The following is a 16,116-nucleotide window of genomic DNA, read 5'->3' as shown; positions in this document are numbered from 1 at the left end:
AAATGAGAATCTGAGACATAAAATAGCGCAGAAGTTAAAATATAGGGCAAGATAATATATATATTTAAGAGTTGCAACGATTAGTAATCACAAATTTGTGTCTTTAATCTCAGAGAATATTTAAGTTTTTTTCTCGTAAATTTGTGGGTTTTGTTCTTATAAATTTAACACTTTAATCTTAGAATATTCAAGGTTTTTTTCTCGTAAATTTACCGCTTTTATCTCAGAGAATATTTAAGGTTTTTCTCGTAAATTCGTGACTTTAATTTTATAGAATATTCAAGTTTTTTCTTGCGAATTTGGGTTTAATATTGTAAATTCTGAGTTTTTTCTCAGAAAATTACCCGCCTCAGTAATTTATTTATTTAATCTTAATTTAATTTTTAATCTACAGTGGTTCTAATACGCCAAATTTATGACTTTAATCTCAGAGAATATTCAAGGTTTTTTTCTCGTAAATTTGTGACTTTAATCTCAGAGACTATTCAAATTTCTTCTCGTAAATGTGTGTTATTTCTCGTAAATTTACCATTTTTTTCTCAGAGAATATTCAAGTTTTTCTTATAAATTTGTTTCTTTAATATCAGACAATATTCCTGTTTTTTTCTCGTAAATTTGTGTTTTCTTTCTTGTAAATTTATCACTTTAATCTCAGAGAATATTCAAGTTTTTTCTCTTAAATTTACCACTTTAATCTCATAAGAGTTTTTTCTCAGCATATTCCCCACCTCCATAAAGTATTATTTTTTTACCTACAGTGGCCCTAATACGCTGTCGTCCTCCCACCTGCGCTGCCTTTCGTAGAGTTTTCTCTCCAGCAGACAGGAAGTCGTCCTCCACATTCTCCCAGACTTTAACAACCAGAAAACAGCATCTGTCAGACTTTGTAGAAGGAAACTGTAATTCAGATTGACGTGTCAACTTTTTCAGTGCAGTCTGTTTGTTCCAACCGGGAGATGTTTCACAAAGGAAATAACTCCCCGGTGCTTTTTGTTGTCGTATCTCCCTAGTTGGCACTCGACAGTAGTTCGGTTTGTTTCCAGCAGCTCGGTGTTCATTACACCTGTCGTCATTATTTCTTCTGGCTGGTTTCTGGAAGAGTTACAGAAATAACCAGTTCCCTGCCAACATGAGCCAGAGTTCTGTTTAGATTCAGCTCGTTTTATGTTGCTTGTTTAGTCTCAGCTCAGCAGCTGGAGAGGTTTGAAAGCTCTGACTTCTTCCTTCCCCGCTGCTCTCTTTTCACTCCCCTCTCCTCCTCATTACCCGGTAGTGAGGAGTCGGCCTTGATCACAGATCTGTGTCGGGAGTTACGTGAGACGACTCGTCTTTGTTCGCTCGGCTGCTTTGTGTCTGCAGTTTGTCGAGGACTTTACAGCAGCACGTCTTTCACGCCTGTGTTGCTGCTAATTTTTGGCACTTTTTTTGTTTTGTGCTGAAGCAGTTTGCTCACAGTTTGACACTCCGAAGGTTTGGTGTTTTTATTTTATTTTCCATGTCAGCTGTCAGAGAGACTTCAGAATAGATGAGAGACAACGGGGAGGAAACTTTAAAGTCGAGAAGCTCAGTTGGTTGTTAAAATTCTCCCAGATAACTACAGTTTTTGGAGAATAACTCAAAATAATAGAAACCTGGCCAGTAGACTGAGTTAGAGTCTAGAGGAGGAAACCTGACTGAGTTGTGGTTTTGAATATTTGGTAGAATTTGGTTTTAATCAGGATTAAGGATTTTTTTCCTGTTAAAGGTTTTGTTTTGGGAGGTTTTCCACATCTGAATTGAGGCTTATCTTAACAGAGGGGTATCTCGTTGCTTCCTGTCCGCATTAACGTCTCGTTTCCACAGGTTGTTTTTGTGTCCGTAAATCAGTATAGTATATAGATTACGACCACTAGTGTTCAACGCAAGGACATTTCTTTATGGATAAAAACACAACCGCAGATATGGGAGAGAATTTACTGCATAGATATAGAACAGTGTTTTTATATCTATGAGTTACTGTCTGTTTTTGACGTTTGACGAGTCACATTTATAAAAACATTTCGAAGTGATGCATATTTAGCTAACCTTGGTAGCATGCTAGCTGTGTAGCATAGAGTGCATATAGCGGTTCATAAGTACTTTAACAAAATAGTTCACATAACTGCTAAATAAGCCGTCAAACTTTTCACTTTGAAAGTTTTTATTAATAGAGATGTATTATATTCATAAATCAGTTTATTAATTCGCTAATTGCTTCCTGTTGCACACAGTGCATACAGTTCATAATCTGCCACAAATGTAGGGCTTTCAATCGATTAAAATAGTTAAACGCACATTTTGTATCTGTTCAAAATGAACCTTAAAGGGAGATTTGTCAAGTATTTAATCCTCTTATCAACATGGGAGTGGACAAATATACTGCTTTGTGCAAATTGTATGTATATATTTATTATTGTAAATCAATTAACAACACAAAACAATGAGATATTGATCCAGAAACCCTCACAGGTACTGCATTTAGCATAAAACAATATGCTCACATCATAACATGGCAAACTGCAGCCCAACAGGCAACAACAGAGTGTTATTTAACCTCCCTCACGACAAGCCAGTATGACATAGTTGGTACCGATGGATTCATCAGGTTTTTCTAGTTTCATATGATGCCAGTATCTTCACTCTATCTTTAAAACTGAGCCCGCTACAACCTAAAAATCACAAGTTGCGTTTATGCGTGAAAGAAATTAGTGGCGTTAAAACAAATTTGCGTTAACGCGTTATTATGGCGTTACCTTTTACAGCCCTACAAAATACAAAAAAACAGGAGGAGGAGTTTCGCAAACACATCAGAGATCACGCAGGTTCCCATAGGAACGAATGAACTTTCCTGCTGACTCGCATAACTGCGTGGAAACGAGGCGTAACCCGACTGGCCAACCCGCTCACAGCTGCTAAATGCTAACGCTAACTGCTTGTCGGCTCTGTGAATGAAAACAAAACTCTTATTTTTTTATTTTGAAGTATTACTACTTCCTGTCGTCCCCTCACCACATGGCTCTGTTGTGTGTTTTGTGTCTCAGTGTTTGTCCCAGCCCCTCACCCCGTCCCCCATGTCCCCCAGCTCAGCTAGTCTGTCCTCCTATCACGGGGAGGACAGTGATAGCATTAGCAGCTCCGCCTGGTCCAAGACGTCAACCAGCCCCGTAAGTGTCGCAAAGCACAAGCTTCTCTGTGTTATTGTGTATTTTGTTTTTATTTTAGGGCTCTACGGTGCGTAAATGTCAAATCTGTTTATGATGAATGATGTTGACTCTGAAGGTTCGTCACCGTAGAGCCCTACTTCCTGCTGCTGGTGTGTGAAAACCTCGTAACTCATACTGGCTGTTAGGTTTTACTCTCCTAAACCCAGCGAGCTCTGCTGTATAACATCAGGTGACATCAATGGTTCCTCTATTTTTACTAGAGATGTTCCGATACCATTTTTCCCTTCTCGATACCAATTGTGATACCTGAACTTGCGGTATTGGCCGTTACCGAGTACCGATCCGATACCAATAGTGATAACAAATAAATATAGTTATTATTTTATTATTATTATTATTATTATTATTATAACTGTTATTACTATATTATTATTACTTTTATTATCATTGATATTATTATTATTATTATTATTATTATTATTATTATTATCACTATTATTATTGTAACTGTTAAATTATTATTGTTGCTATTGTTATTATTATTATTACTATTATAATTATTATTGCTATTATTATCATTATTTATTATTATTATTACTCATATTATTATTATTATAACTGTTATATTATTATTATTATTATTATTATTATTATTATTGTTATTATTATTATTTAACAGCTGTATACTACTGACCATGTATGGATGTGATATAATTACTATCTTTGTTAAAACAAATAACAAAGAAGAAGAATTGATTTCCGGTTACACAAGTTGATTTTTTTCCGGGTTGATAAATGATGGTATTGGATCGGTGCGTAGGCTGGCGTACTCGACGATACCCGATACCGAATTTTGGGCAGTATCGGACGCATTTCCGATACTGGTATCGGTATCGGAACAACTCAATTTTCTACAAAAATGTGGCTCTTTGGAGATGCAAGGTTTTCATTGGACAAAGCAGCATTGTGCGTTTATCTGTATTACTATTTTTTTTAAGTAGGGTTGGGCGATTGGACGAATATATCGGCTGAGTGCATCGCCGGTTGTTTTGTGTTTTTGGGCAGATTTATGTGATTTTATTTTGCTAATTTAAAGGTCCGCCTCTAAAGAATGAGTCAGAGCTCACACACCTGCGAGAATATGGAATGTTTTAACATATCGCCCAACCCTATAGTGAAGTCAAAAAGATGCTTTTTTTATTGTAAATGTTTTCGTATGGTAATCTGATTTTCTACAGGTTTACTGAGACTTTCTCATTTAAAAAAAGGTTTAAAATTACTTTATTTAAAAACCTTCAATGTTTCGATTTCAGTCATCAGCATCGTGAAAGGTTAACAAAACATAAAACTTTATCATAAAAGACTTTAATACTTCGCCTTCAGTCCATCTGTAACTTCTTCGTATTTGTGTGATATACGATCTGCGCACCGAGCTCTGATTGGTCAGTAGGCGGTGCTTTTATACGAGTTGATCTCTTATCTGGAACATAACCTGCTCTGCATCAGTTACCATGGTGATCTACCCCGGTAAGAGGTGAACCACCGTCGTAGGACTGAAAACCCCGAAGGGTTAAACCTTGAAGTAACCGCTTCCCCCAAATCCTGCCTCGTAGTCCAGGCCTCAGATTTAGTCTGTTTTGATGAGAAAGTCTCGTAGTGTGAGCTGTGACTGTGTCGGCGGCCACGTCTCTAACAATCCTCTGGTTGTGTTTTTAGTGTCACAGTGCTGCCCAACCTCCTCACTCATCTGTAGACGCAGAATTTAAACCAGTTTCACACTACTTCCACATATTGATTGCCTTTAAAGGACCTCTGATCAATATCATTTTAGTGATGAAACCATAGAAATGGAATAGGAGTAGAACGGATATTGAATGGTTTCCCGTTGTCATTTGACGAGTACAAAAGAAAACGGCGATTGTTGTTAGTTGTTAGCTCGCAGGTTGCTTGTCCTTCACTGGAGCAGCGCGGCGAGTGAAGCGGAGTGACCGTTAGACCCAGCGGCCACCAGCCCGCTGTGAGGCTCATTTTCTGTTACCAGTGTAGCATTAAAGCATGGCGGAATTAGCCAGCTAGCTAACAAGCCAGTTATCCTGTATATATTATAATATTTATAATATTTTATTGTTCAATTGACAATAGATTAGAAATAATTTTTCTTTTTGTTTTGTAACGGTACACATAAGAATGTCCGCCGCTCCGACCATCCTGCAACGTTGATTTGAATGGGAACGTCCGTTCTACTCCTAAATCTATTTCTATGGTTGAACCTCTAAATCCACAACTGGAACAACAACAAACAAGGTTTGTTCTGAATTTGTGGATGAAACAGAAACCAGAGGTATCATTGTTATTATACAATAATGTGCAGTTTAGAGTAACTAAAGGAAACGAGATGAGTCTTCTGATTATGAGTCGTCTCAGCGTGTAGCGCTCTCTGTATTTATCTAAAATGAGAAAGGTTGGGTAATACTGTTGTCTTGTCATTGTGATGTATCTGTTGTGTAGGACTGCCCAATAGTGACTCCTTTATTGTAAAACCTGCAGTTTGACAATTGCAATTTTTCAGCCACTTTGAACCAACAGATTTATCACAGACTTAAAAATATAAACCATGTTTTAATTTAACTTTTTCTCTTTTAAGGAGCACTAAGCGTTTTCCCCTGAAAGTTCTTCCAACTGTAGTTCTCTAGTGTGACACTGTGCTGATACCAAATTACTGATTAATATGGATAGTTAATAACCGTATTATCTTGGTTTCTTACCTGTCCAACACAACATGTTTTCCATTTTGGAAATGCTACATTATGTGGAATAAATCACCTTTTTTTATAATAAGAAAGTTGCCATTTATACTTGTAATAAGTTTTTGTAAAGTAATTTCAGATGTTGTCGGCTGACCTGTGTAACATTGATGTTTTATTTTATAGTGATAGTTATATATTCAGGTGAAACCCAGTAAACCTGATCTCATCCATGCTACATGTTTCACCACATTCTTCCACATATTTTTTAAAAAGTCAGACATTAGTGACATTAGTGACACAGTAGAAGTGAATGAAGCCCTTAAAGTTTCTGTTTTTGCTTTACAAATTGTTTTAAAGTGCACTTTATTTGAAAAATACTGAGATTAATATGGTGGAAAATATCCGTCCGCCGCCGGCTTTAAATGAGATTCTGATGGATTTAATTTGTTTGTTTGATTTCGTTGCCCTCTGAAAGTCTTTAATCCACGTTGGCGGTGATGCCGGGTTGATCTTTGGTCGTATTGTGCAGTTCCCTCTCTGCTCTGTGAACTCGAAGCTGACGATGTGGTCTCCGTTTCTCGGTCTCTCCAGAAGCCCAGCGCGGCCACCATGACCAACGAGAAGATCACCCTGCTGTACGAGATGGGCTCTGAGCCGGAGAGGAGGCCGTGGGTGGACCGCTTCCTGTCCTTCATGGAGGAGAGGGGGACGTCCGTCCCGAACCTGCCCGCCGTCGGAAAGAAACCTCTGGACCTCTGCAGACTCTACATGGCTGTGAGAGAGATCGGAGGCCTGGCCATGGTGAAACATCAGCTGTTAGTCTTTTCATGAATATATTCATTCGTTTTTAGCCACATCTTAGTCATCCAGTCCTCCTCGTCCTCTTCGTCCTCCTCAGGTGAGCAAGAACAAGAAGTGGCGGTCGTTGTCGACCCAGTTGAACGTGGGGACGTCCAGCAGCGCGGCCAGTTCTCTGAAGAAGCAGTACATCCAGTACTTGTTCGCCTACGAGTGTAAGGTGGAGCGAGGAGAGGAGCCTCCACCCGAGGCCCTGGGGCTCGCCGGAGACGCCAAGAAACCTCCGTCCCTCCAGGCCAAGATCCAGCCCCCCTCCCCAGGTGAGGAATCACCTGTTCTCTTGTAGACTTGTTTGTGTTTATTGCGTGACTCCGAACTAACCCTGCAGCTGTGATCTCTGGTGGTCTCCGGGAAGCTGTTGGACCCCACAAGTACTAAAATAATCTCGGTCCACCTCCTTTTTTTCTGCGGTGTGACGCTACATGATGACACGTAACCCTTGTTCTCAGCAGGTTTTCTGTCTGGTCTGTATCTCTGCAGCCAACTCGGGCTCCCTGCAGGGCCCCAACACCCCTCAGTCCAGCAGCAGCTCCCTGACCGAGGCCCCCGGAGACCTGAAGCCCCCGACCCCAGCCTCCACCCCGCACAGCCAGATGGGCCCCCAGCCTGGAAACAGGTAAGGGAAGAGGCTCAAATCCTGAATTCAGCTCAACAACACACATCTGTGGAGATCATCCAGCCATTTTATCAGCTTTTGTTGTATTGAAAATGCAAGATATATTGTTCAATATGTTTTTTTACTGCACTATTTGGTGTATTTGTCCTTCTGTCTCAGCACGGCCGGATCGGACCAAAGGATACCCGACATCGACCGCTGCAAAATGTTCTTTTCGTCAAATGGTCAATGTGTTATAATGTTATCTGGCTTTCTCTTTCATTTCCTCAAAAACTGTGAAAAGGTTGTTTCAAACACTTGAAGGAAACTTTTACTTTTTTTTTAAAAACTCTACTTCTTTTAGCAACCAGAGGAGGCGCCCCCTGCTGGCTGTTAGAAAGAATTTAGGTTTCAGGTGCTTCAGCGTTGGCTTCACTTCTCAGACCCGGAGGTTGCCGCTTGGTTAAAGTCTTAATGTTTTAAATGTCAGTCCTCACCTGCTGCTGTGGTTTGCCTCTCAGGAACATGACAGGAGTAAACGTCCTGGACCCGTTCTCTGAATGCAGCGATCCAGCCTTCCACAGCAAGCGAGGCCCCGGACCCGGAGGCGCCCCCTACCAGCAGGGAGGAGGCCCGACGGACCCCTCAATGAGGATGCAGTACGATGCCAACAAAGACCCGTACGGAGGAGCGAGGAAAGGTGAGGAGGGAAAAGAAAAAACACTGTTGAAAACGTCAGTTTCATGTTGACTTCATGACATTTAACCAGTAACACTCTTTAGTTTTCTCCTGCAGTCATTTAAAGAAATCTGAAATCAGAAAACCAGCAGCTTTCTGGCTCTGACCAGTATAGAACAGGACCAGTTAATCAGGCCTTTAGTTGCAGTCACTGTGCTCTGCTGCCCTCTGGTGGTAAACACTCAAACTGTTTCTCATTACTGGGCTGTTGCATCCACATTACATCACCACTGAGTACTTTCAAAATCCTCAGTTTTTAGATTTTCTTCCTTCCAGGCAAATTAAAAGTAAATCAAACAATGACGTTTTTTCTGATTTATTTAAGTGATGATGTGTCTTCACCCGTCCCTCTTCAGGTCTGGGGCCCGGCGAGGCCTTTGGTCCCGGTCAGATGCCCAGCGGTGCCATGCAGGACATGTACCCCCGCGGCGGGCCGCCCTCTGGGCCCCCGACGGGGATGGGCCCCAGACCCCAGTACCCCTACGGCCCCGGCTACGAGCGGAGGTGAGGCTCTGGGTTTGAGGAGTTCTGCTTGCATCACTTAAAGCCGAGTTTGTCAGCTGGTTAATTGATAAAATTATAATGGACTGTGGTGCAAAAAGTGTAAATAGTTTAATTCGGCTAGATATGATTTTTTTCTTTACTACCTGGGGTAATTATATCAATTACTTGCTTGTGCTGCACAGGACTTAACTTATATTATATACACATCTTTATTTAGTAAGTGATTAAAAGTTCCTGATTGTTTATGTCTCTCTGTGCCGCAGGCCGGAGCATGCGATGGGGCCGGAGGGAGGCATGGCGACCCCCGGAGGTCAGAACAGCATGGGTCCATCTGGAAACGAGGCCGGCATGTACCCAGCCAACAGATACCCCCACCAGAGGTGAGAGGGGTGTTTTTTATATATATATCTATATATATATACGTTAGATGGAGCTTTACATTTAGTTTGTACGTACTGAGTGAATAAATTCTACTCCCACTCCTCAGACATGACGGCTACGGGCAGCAGTATCCTCACACTATGGCCTACACTTCCCATCAGCCCCTGTACCCTCAGCAGCAGCAGCAGCAGCAGCAGGTGAGCTCTCTGATGCAGAAAGAACTTCACAGCAGATGAATAATGAGGCAGTCAGAGGTCAAAGGTCACAGCACCACGATGAGAGATCCAAAAACAATAAATATATAATAATATATATTATATTTCAAATATAAATAAATTATAATCCTGTTGTGAATTTATTCTTTTTTATTATATATTCTATATTATTATATAATATATGAAACAAATATATATTATATTTAAAATATAAATTAATTCTTATTGTGTTCTGAATTTATTCTTTTTTTTATTATATAAATATAAATATATTATATAAAATAAATATATATTATATTTAAAATCTAAATAAATTCTGGTCCTCTGGTGTGTCTGCAGGGTTACAAGCGAGCGATGGAGGGTATTTATCCCCCTGCGAAGCGTCACGAAGGCGAGGCGTTCCCCGTGCAGCAGTTCGGCTCTCAGCAGCCCGACGTGTTCGGCCCCTACGCTGGAGGAGGTGGGGGGGGCTACATGGGTCCCGAGCGGCGGCCGGTGCAGGGCCAGTACCCGTATCCGTACGCCCGGGACCGACAGGGGGCCCCGCAGCTCGGCATGATGGGCTCAGGGCCACCAGCGGCGTCCGGAGGCCCCGGGGAGGGGCCACAGCCCAACATGTGGCCCCTCAGGACAGACATGGGCTACCCATACAGCCGGCAGGGCCAGGGGCCCCCCTACGCCGGCATGGGCCGAGGAGAGGACCCGGAGGGCAGGGCCCCCCAGGACAGCCAGTGGCCCCCCGGTCATCCAGGCCAACGCCAGCCGCCGTACCCCCCCCACTCCTCCTCCCCCTCCATGCCCCCCCTGCCCTCCAGACAGCCCCCCTCCTCCTTCCAGGCCACGCCCGCCGTCCCTAACCACGTGACCCGCTCTCTCAGCCCCTCCTCCTTCCCCCGGCCCCTGGCGGGCTCTCTGTCCCCCAACGGCGCCCCCTACCTGCCCTCCATGAAGAAGCCGGGGGCCCCGCCCACTCAGGGCCTCCCCCCCATCCACAGAGAGCTCAGCTTCCTCCCCGGCTCTGTGGAGGCCACGACCCCCAAACTGAAGCCACGACGCCGGCTCACCTCCAAGGACACGGGTGAGTCAACACACACACACACACACACACACACACACACACACACACACACACACACACACACACACACACACACACACACACTGAGGTTACATCCACGCTAATATGTTTTCATTTTAAACACATAACTTTTACGCCTGGCGTCCACACTACTCAGGCGTTTTCGAGCCCCTAAAACGGAGACGTTTGAAAACGCTGCTGACGCCGTTTTAGTTTGAAACTCCGGGGCTGCGTTTTAGTCTGGACGGACAGAAACGGAGACCTTTGATCTTTACTGGCTTCACCCTTTCTGTCCGTGGACGTCACAACATCCGGTTGAAAGGTCAGCCAGGCTGACACATCGAGCAGTAAAGCTGCTGTGTGGGATTTATGGCTAAATTACCGCAACGTCATCATCGCAGCATGCAGGTTTTGGTTGCTTAGTAACGGCAGACGCGATAGGAGTGCAACCTCCAAAGCACCGTGGATAAAAGGATGAAAATGGCATGGGTCGCGTTTTTAGACACGGCATGTGAACGGACCCTAAAGGAACAAATGCTGCTCTAGTAGGACAGGGACTCCCAGAGCTGTACGAGCTACGAGCGCGAGAACAGACAACGAAACTAGAGAGACGTATGTTGACCAAATGTCTTGACCCATAATGTAACACTTTGATTTGTAACTGTTCATTTTTTAAGTATGTTTGATGTTTGTGAAAGAGAGAGAGATGTAGTAACGTCCTAGTAGTATGTAAGTATCTGTGTTGGTAGCTACTGTAAATAAAACCACTTCTTTGTAACTGCGTTCGAGAAATAAAATTCGTTTTTTTCCCGCTATTTTGGATTGAAAACTCATATTATATTTATAATATTTTATTGTTCAACGCAGGCCATTTCGGTAGAATATGACAACAGAATAGAAATAATTTAGTTCTACCTTTGTTCGGCACTTTGTAGGCCGAGGTTTTACTGGCGTCCAGTAGTCGCTTTCAGTCCAAAAGGTCTGCTGCTGGGTGCCTTCTTATCAATATATGTTCTGTGATACTACGTTGTATTCTCTGTAACTAAGCAACCAACCGCAGAGAAGACAAACTGCTTCCTGTTTACACCGGCACACGCATACCCAGTGTGCGTGAACGGTCATGTGTTGTGCGTTTTCGGGTGTGTTAGCACGGACGGAGGTGATTTCTGAAACGGCGCTCAGAGAGAGAATGTTTTGTATGGTATTAGTGTGGATGTAGCCTGAAACACACGGACACGTTTAAGACGCTGGTCTGTGATTGAATCGTCCTATCAGGAACCCCGGAGGCGTGGCGGGTGATGATGTCACTGAAGTCCGGCCTGTTAGCAGAGAGCACCTGGGCTCTGGACACCATCAACATCCTGCTGTATGACGACAGCACGGTGGGCTCCTTCAGCCTCACGCAGGTCAGACACACACACACACACACACACACACACTGATGTTTATTATTTATGCTGTAATAATATATACATTTATAATGAAGCATTAATAAATATAATATATTTATAATGAAGGTTAATCTGTCTTTAACAACAAGGGACTCCTTTTCTATCATTGAGTAAACTCACTAAATGACATATTTTATGTATATTTCATATTATATTCTATGCCTAACAATAACAGTAAAGAACAACTGATAAACTGCACAATTAACCCAAATAGTGAACGCAGTAACTGCAGGTAGTTTGTGTAAAACGAGCAATTCGGATGAATTTTGAGCAGATTATTTACTATGAATATTACATCAGAGATGAGTTTTTCTGTTATTTTTAAGAACTTTTAATACAATTCTCTGTCTGTATTATGTATTTTATTTTATTTTCAACAATCATATATACTTAATAGGCTTGTTTTTTAGACAAATTCATTGTGTTCTTCTCCCGGACGTTTGACCATTGTCCTATCAGCTCTTTGGTTGTTTTAACTGACTACTTTTCTCATTTTAAGTTTATCTCTTAAATAATAATCCCAACTTTAAAAATAACATTTAGTTTTCTTCACAGAGATGAATGAAATCCTGAGATAAAGGCCAAACGTATATATTCTTTTAAAAACCAAACGCCGTCGTGTCTGTGTTCATAACGTCACCCGAGCTGTATTCACATACACTGCCATTGCACTGACTGTATCTAGCAAGCCACTCTTCGCTACTGCGGTCTGAACCCAAAATAAACAGATTGTGCTGTGATTTAATATCAATAAACGGATCAAAATGATGCCGAAATAACTACATAATGATGTTGATTTTTAAAAAGTCTGAATTCATGCTTTGTCAGGTCTGTTACCAAGACGACAATCAAACAACTTTTAAAATGCTCGTTTTCTGAATGGAGTTTGGTTCGATAAGTATATGCACTGCTCTCGTCAGTGACGTCAGGAGTCTGTTGTACTTGTTTCAAAATAGAGGCCTGAGTTGAGTCAAATAAAGAGAATTTACGGTAACGTGGATGCTGTAGAAGTATTGAATTATTTCTGTGTTGCTGATCTCCTCCTGCAGCTGCCGGGTTTCCTGGAGCTCATCGTGGAGTATTACCGCCGCTGCCTCATCCAGATCTTCGGCATCCTGGAGGAGTATGAGGTGGGAGCCGAGGGCCAGAGGACCCTCCTGGGACCCCCGCCCGACCCCCCTGAGGACAAGGAGCAGGAGGAGGTGCTGAAGGAGGCGTCATTTAACGGCCAATCAGCCAAGGAGCAGAGGACACCCAGGAGGTCGGCGGAGGAGACGGTGGTGACGACGGAGGGGTTACTCACAGCTGCACCCAACGCCGAGGAGGAGGTGAAAGGTCAAGTCAAAGAGGAGGTGAAGGAGGAGCAGGAGCAGGCGGAGTCCCGCCCCCAACAGGCCAGCAAGTATGACAAGCTGCCAATCAGGGTGGAGGAGGAGGGCGAGGAGTGGGAGGAGCTGGAGGAGCGCTGGGCCGAGCTCAACCGACCCAACGGCTTCATCAGCGGCCTCCTGCACTGGAGGGCCGGAGGAGGAGACGCTACCGCTCACATCCAGACCGGAGACACCGCCGCCCCTACGCAGGGGAGGCGGGGAGGAGGCGAGGGGAAGAGACAGCAGGAGGAGGAAGGAGGCGAGGGGAGGAGACAGCAGGTGGAGGGAGGAGGAGGTGACGGGCAGGAGGAGGAGGCGGAGGGAGGCGAGGAGAAGAACCTGCCAGCCGCTGAGGAGACGCCACCTGAAACACAAGAAGGTATTATTTGATTTTCTTAGTTTATTTCCGATCAGATTTAAACCGTTTTATTTTGTTTGTAATACTTTGATAATAAATATATAATAATATAAACATATAGTGAGAGTAGAACTGTGTATTACTGTGTGTGTGTGTTGTAGTACTGGTGGTACACCACTAGGTGGTCCCTTTCTCCCTGATGAGGATTTATTATCATCCCTTTAATGGTTTTAAATTCCTCTGCGGTCATAAACGTGATCATAACTCTGTCTCTCCAGGTTTCCTGCCGGAGGTCAGAGGTCAGAGGTCACCGGCGGCTCCGAGTCCCCTCAGCGAGCTGGAGCACGAGCCTCGCTGCTCGGACGAGGCCCCTCTGTGTACGGCCGAGTCCTGGCAGGACTCTCTGACCAAACGCTGCGTCTGCGTCTCCAACATCGTGCGCGGCCTCTCCTTTGTCCCCGGCAACGACGCCGACCTGTCGCAGCACCCGGGCCTGGTGCTGATCCTCGGCCGCCTGGTGCTGCTGCACCACCACCACCCGCGCAGGAAACGGACGGCGCCCAGCTACCAGCGGGAGGAGGAGCAGGGGCTGGCCTGCAGCCGTGACGAGTGGTGGTGGGACTGCCTGGCGACGCTGAGGGAGAACACGCTGGTGACGCTGGCCAACATGGCGGGCCAGCTGGACCTGTCGCAGTACCCCGAGAGCATCTGCCTGCCCATCCTGGACGGGCTGCTGCACTGGATGGTGTGCCCGTCCGCCGAGGCGCAGGACCCCTTCCCCTCGGCGGGCGCCCTTTCCTCGCTCACCCCTCAGAGACTCGTCCTCGAGAGTCTGTGCAAGCTGAGCATCCAGGACTGCAACGTGGACCTGCTGCTCGCCACGCCGCCCTTCAGGCGCCAGCAGAAGCTCTACGCCACGCTGTTGCGCCTGGTGGGCGAGAGGAAGAGCCAGGTATGTCGGGAGATGGCGGTGGCGGTCCTGTCCAACCTGGCGCAGGGCGACCCCACGGTGGCGCGCACCATTGCCCTGCAGAGGGGCAGCGTGGGAACTCTGATCGGCTTCCTGGAGGACAGCGTGGCCGTGGCTCAGTACCAGCAGAGCTCACAAGGCGTGCTGCACGCCGCCGCGCCGCCGGAGCCGCCCAGCATCAACATGATGTGCCGCGCCGCCAAGGCGCTGCTGGCTATGGCGAGAGTGGAGGAGAACAAGACGGAGTTCGTTCTGTACGAGAGCCGGCTGCTGGACATCTCACTGTCGGCCGCGCTCAACTCGTCGGTGGCGGATATCATGTGTGAAGTACTCTTTAAAATCGGCCGCTCATGACACGAACACCGCCACGGAGTGCGCTCAGTGTGACGAAGTGTCTCCTATTATATTTTTATTTAAAGAACACAAATGTTTTTACATACAAATGAATATATATATATATATATAGAATATATATAGCTCCATCGCAACGTGTTTATTTGGGATTTTTAAGTAATTTTAATACAGAAATATTTAATACTTGTATTTTTAATTTTGTATTCTTTTGTCCGTTTGTTGTTTTGTTTTAACCAAAGTGTAACGTGGAGAGCGCTCGGGTTCTGGCTCTCTTGTGGGCGTTTCTTTCTGTTTTTTGGGGGGCGGGGTCAGTTATATTTTGGGGGCGGGGTCAGCGGTATTTAAACAGGTGTTGTAGATAAGCCTCTCGTTTCTCACGTGGTCTGACACGGGATGTTCAGTCATGTACTTTGTTTTGGTGCAATAGGTTTGTTTTCTTACTTTAATGTGAATTATTTGACCATCTTGCAGTTTGACCATCAGTATTTTGCCGAACCGCGACAGTATCAAACGTCACTTTCTGTTTTGTAAGAACTTTTTATGTCCTCCACCAATCAACCTCCCATCATTGCTCCTGTAAATAAGACGATGTACATTTGACTAATAACCACCTGAACGTTTAGTTCCTCTCCTCCAGCAGGTGAAGACTTCTTTGTGTATTTAAGGAAACTCTCCAGGATGTTGTTTGGGGGGCGTTTGATCTGAGAGACTGTATGTACAGGAGGTCGGGGGAGGGGCGGGGCTGTACACGACTTCAGAAACAGTTATAACAAATGTAAAGAGATAAAAAAAAGAAAAAGAGAACGTCTCCTGTTTGATTTGACAGACGTTGTCTCTTCAAGATGTTTATATGTTCCACAACGAGAATAAACGTACATGAACTCTGGTTGAGCACTGTGAACGCAGCTCTGGGTTACGGACGCTTCATTTACAGTTTTAATTTGAGTCATTAATCCAGAAAAAAAAGTAAAAGTCTGCAGGCCGTAATGTTCGTTACACATCACGAACAACAAAACAAGAACTTTCCTATTCTTAGATCTTTAAAGAGACAGTTCGACCCCCAAAATCATCTCACTTAAAAGCAACGTGTCTTTCGAAAAATCATGACCTGAGTACTCAGAATAATCCAGACCTTCATACGAGTAGTTTCATGTCGTAACTATTTTCTTTCTACCGAAGCATGCATCTACAAGGAGGACGCCATTAATGTTTACGTCTCACGCTGTCACAAGCCTTTTTAATATTAAAAATAAATGCAGCCATCAATGAATTGATAAAATGTGACATAAATTGCTAAGTGTTTTAATTTTCTCCT

General features: G+C 44.2%; 1 protein-coding gene across 5 annotated transcripts in view; it reads left to right on the top strand.

Annotated features, from left to right (window-relative positions):
• The window catches only part of arid1b (AT-rich interactive domain 1B), a 36,522-nt gene extending 20,835 nt beyond the window's left edge, over positions 1-15,687 (top strand). For 3 of the 5 annotated variants that reach the window (XM_074615536.1, XM_074615538.1, XM_074615534.1), the window contains 12 exons: positions 3,060-3,182; positions 6,521-6,730; positions 6,828-7,047; positions 7,268-7,403; positions 7,904-8,082; positions 8,477-8,624; positions 8,888-9,004; positions 9,112-9,202; positions 9,560-10,298; positions 11,574-11,704; positions 12,799-13,498; positions 13,756-15,687. In XM_074615536.1, coding sequence (XP_074471637.1) covers positions 3,060-3,182; positions 6,521-6,730; positions 6,828-7,047; positions 7,268-7,403; positions 7,904-8,082; positions 8,477-8,624; positions 8,888-9,004; positions 9,112-9,202; positions 9,560-10,298; positions 11,574-11,704; positions 12,799-13,498; positions 13,756-14,801 — 3,840 coding nt within the window. In that variant the 3' untranslated portion in view covers positions 14,802-15,687. The remainder of the gene's footprint in view (positions 1-3,059; positions 3,183-6,520; positions 6,731-6,827; positions 7,048-7,267; positions 7,404-7,903; positions 8,083-8,476; positions 8,625-8,887; positions 9,005-9,111; positions 9,203-9,559; positions 10,299-11,573; positions 11,705-12,798; positions 13,499-13,755) is intronic. The other 2 variants (XM_074615535.1, XM_074615537.1) reach the window with 2 other exon arrangements.
• The last annotated feature ends 429 nt before the right edge of the window (positions 15,688-16,116 follow it).

The sequence above is a fragment of the Sebastes fasciatus genome, chromosome 18 (assembly GCF_043250625.1).
Source record: "Sebastes fasciatus isolate fSebFas1 chromosome 18, fSebFas1.pri, whole genome shotgun sequence".
NCBI classification, from domain to species: Eukaryota; Metazoa; Chordata; class Actinopteri; order Perciformes; family Sebastidae; genus Sebastes; species Sebastes fasciatus.
This window is presented reverse-complemented; position numbering and strand designations above follow the sequence as displayed.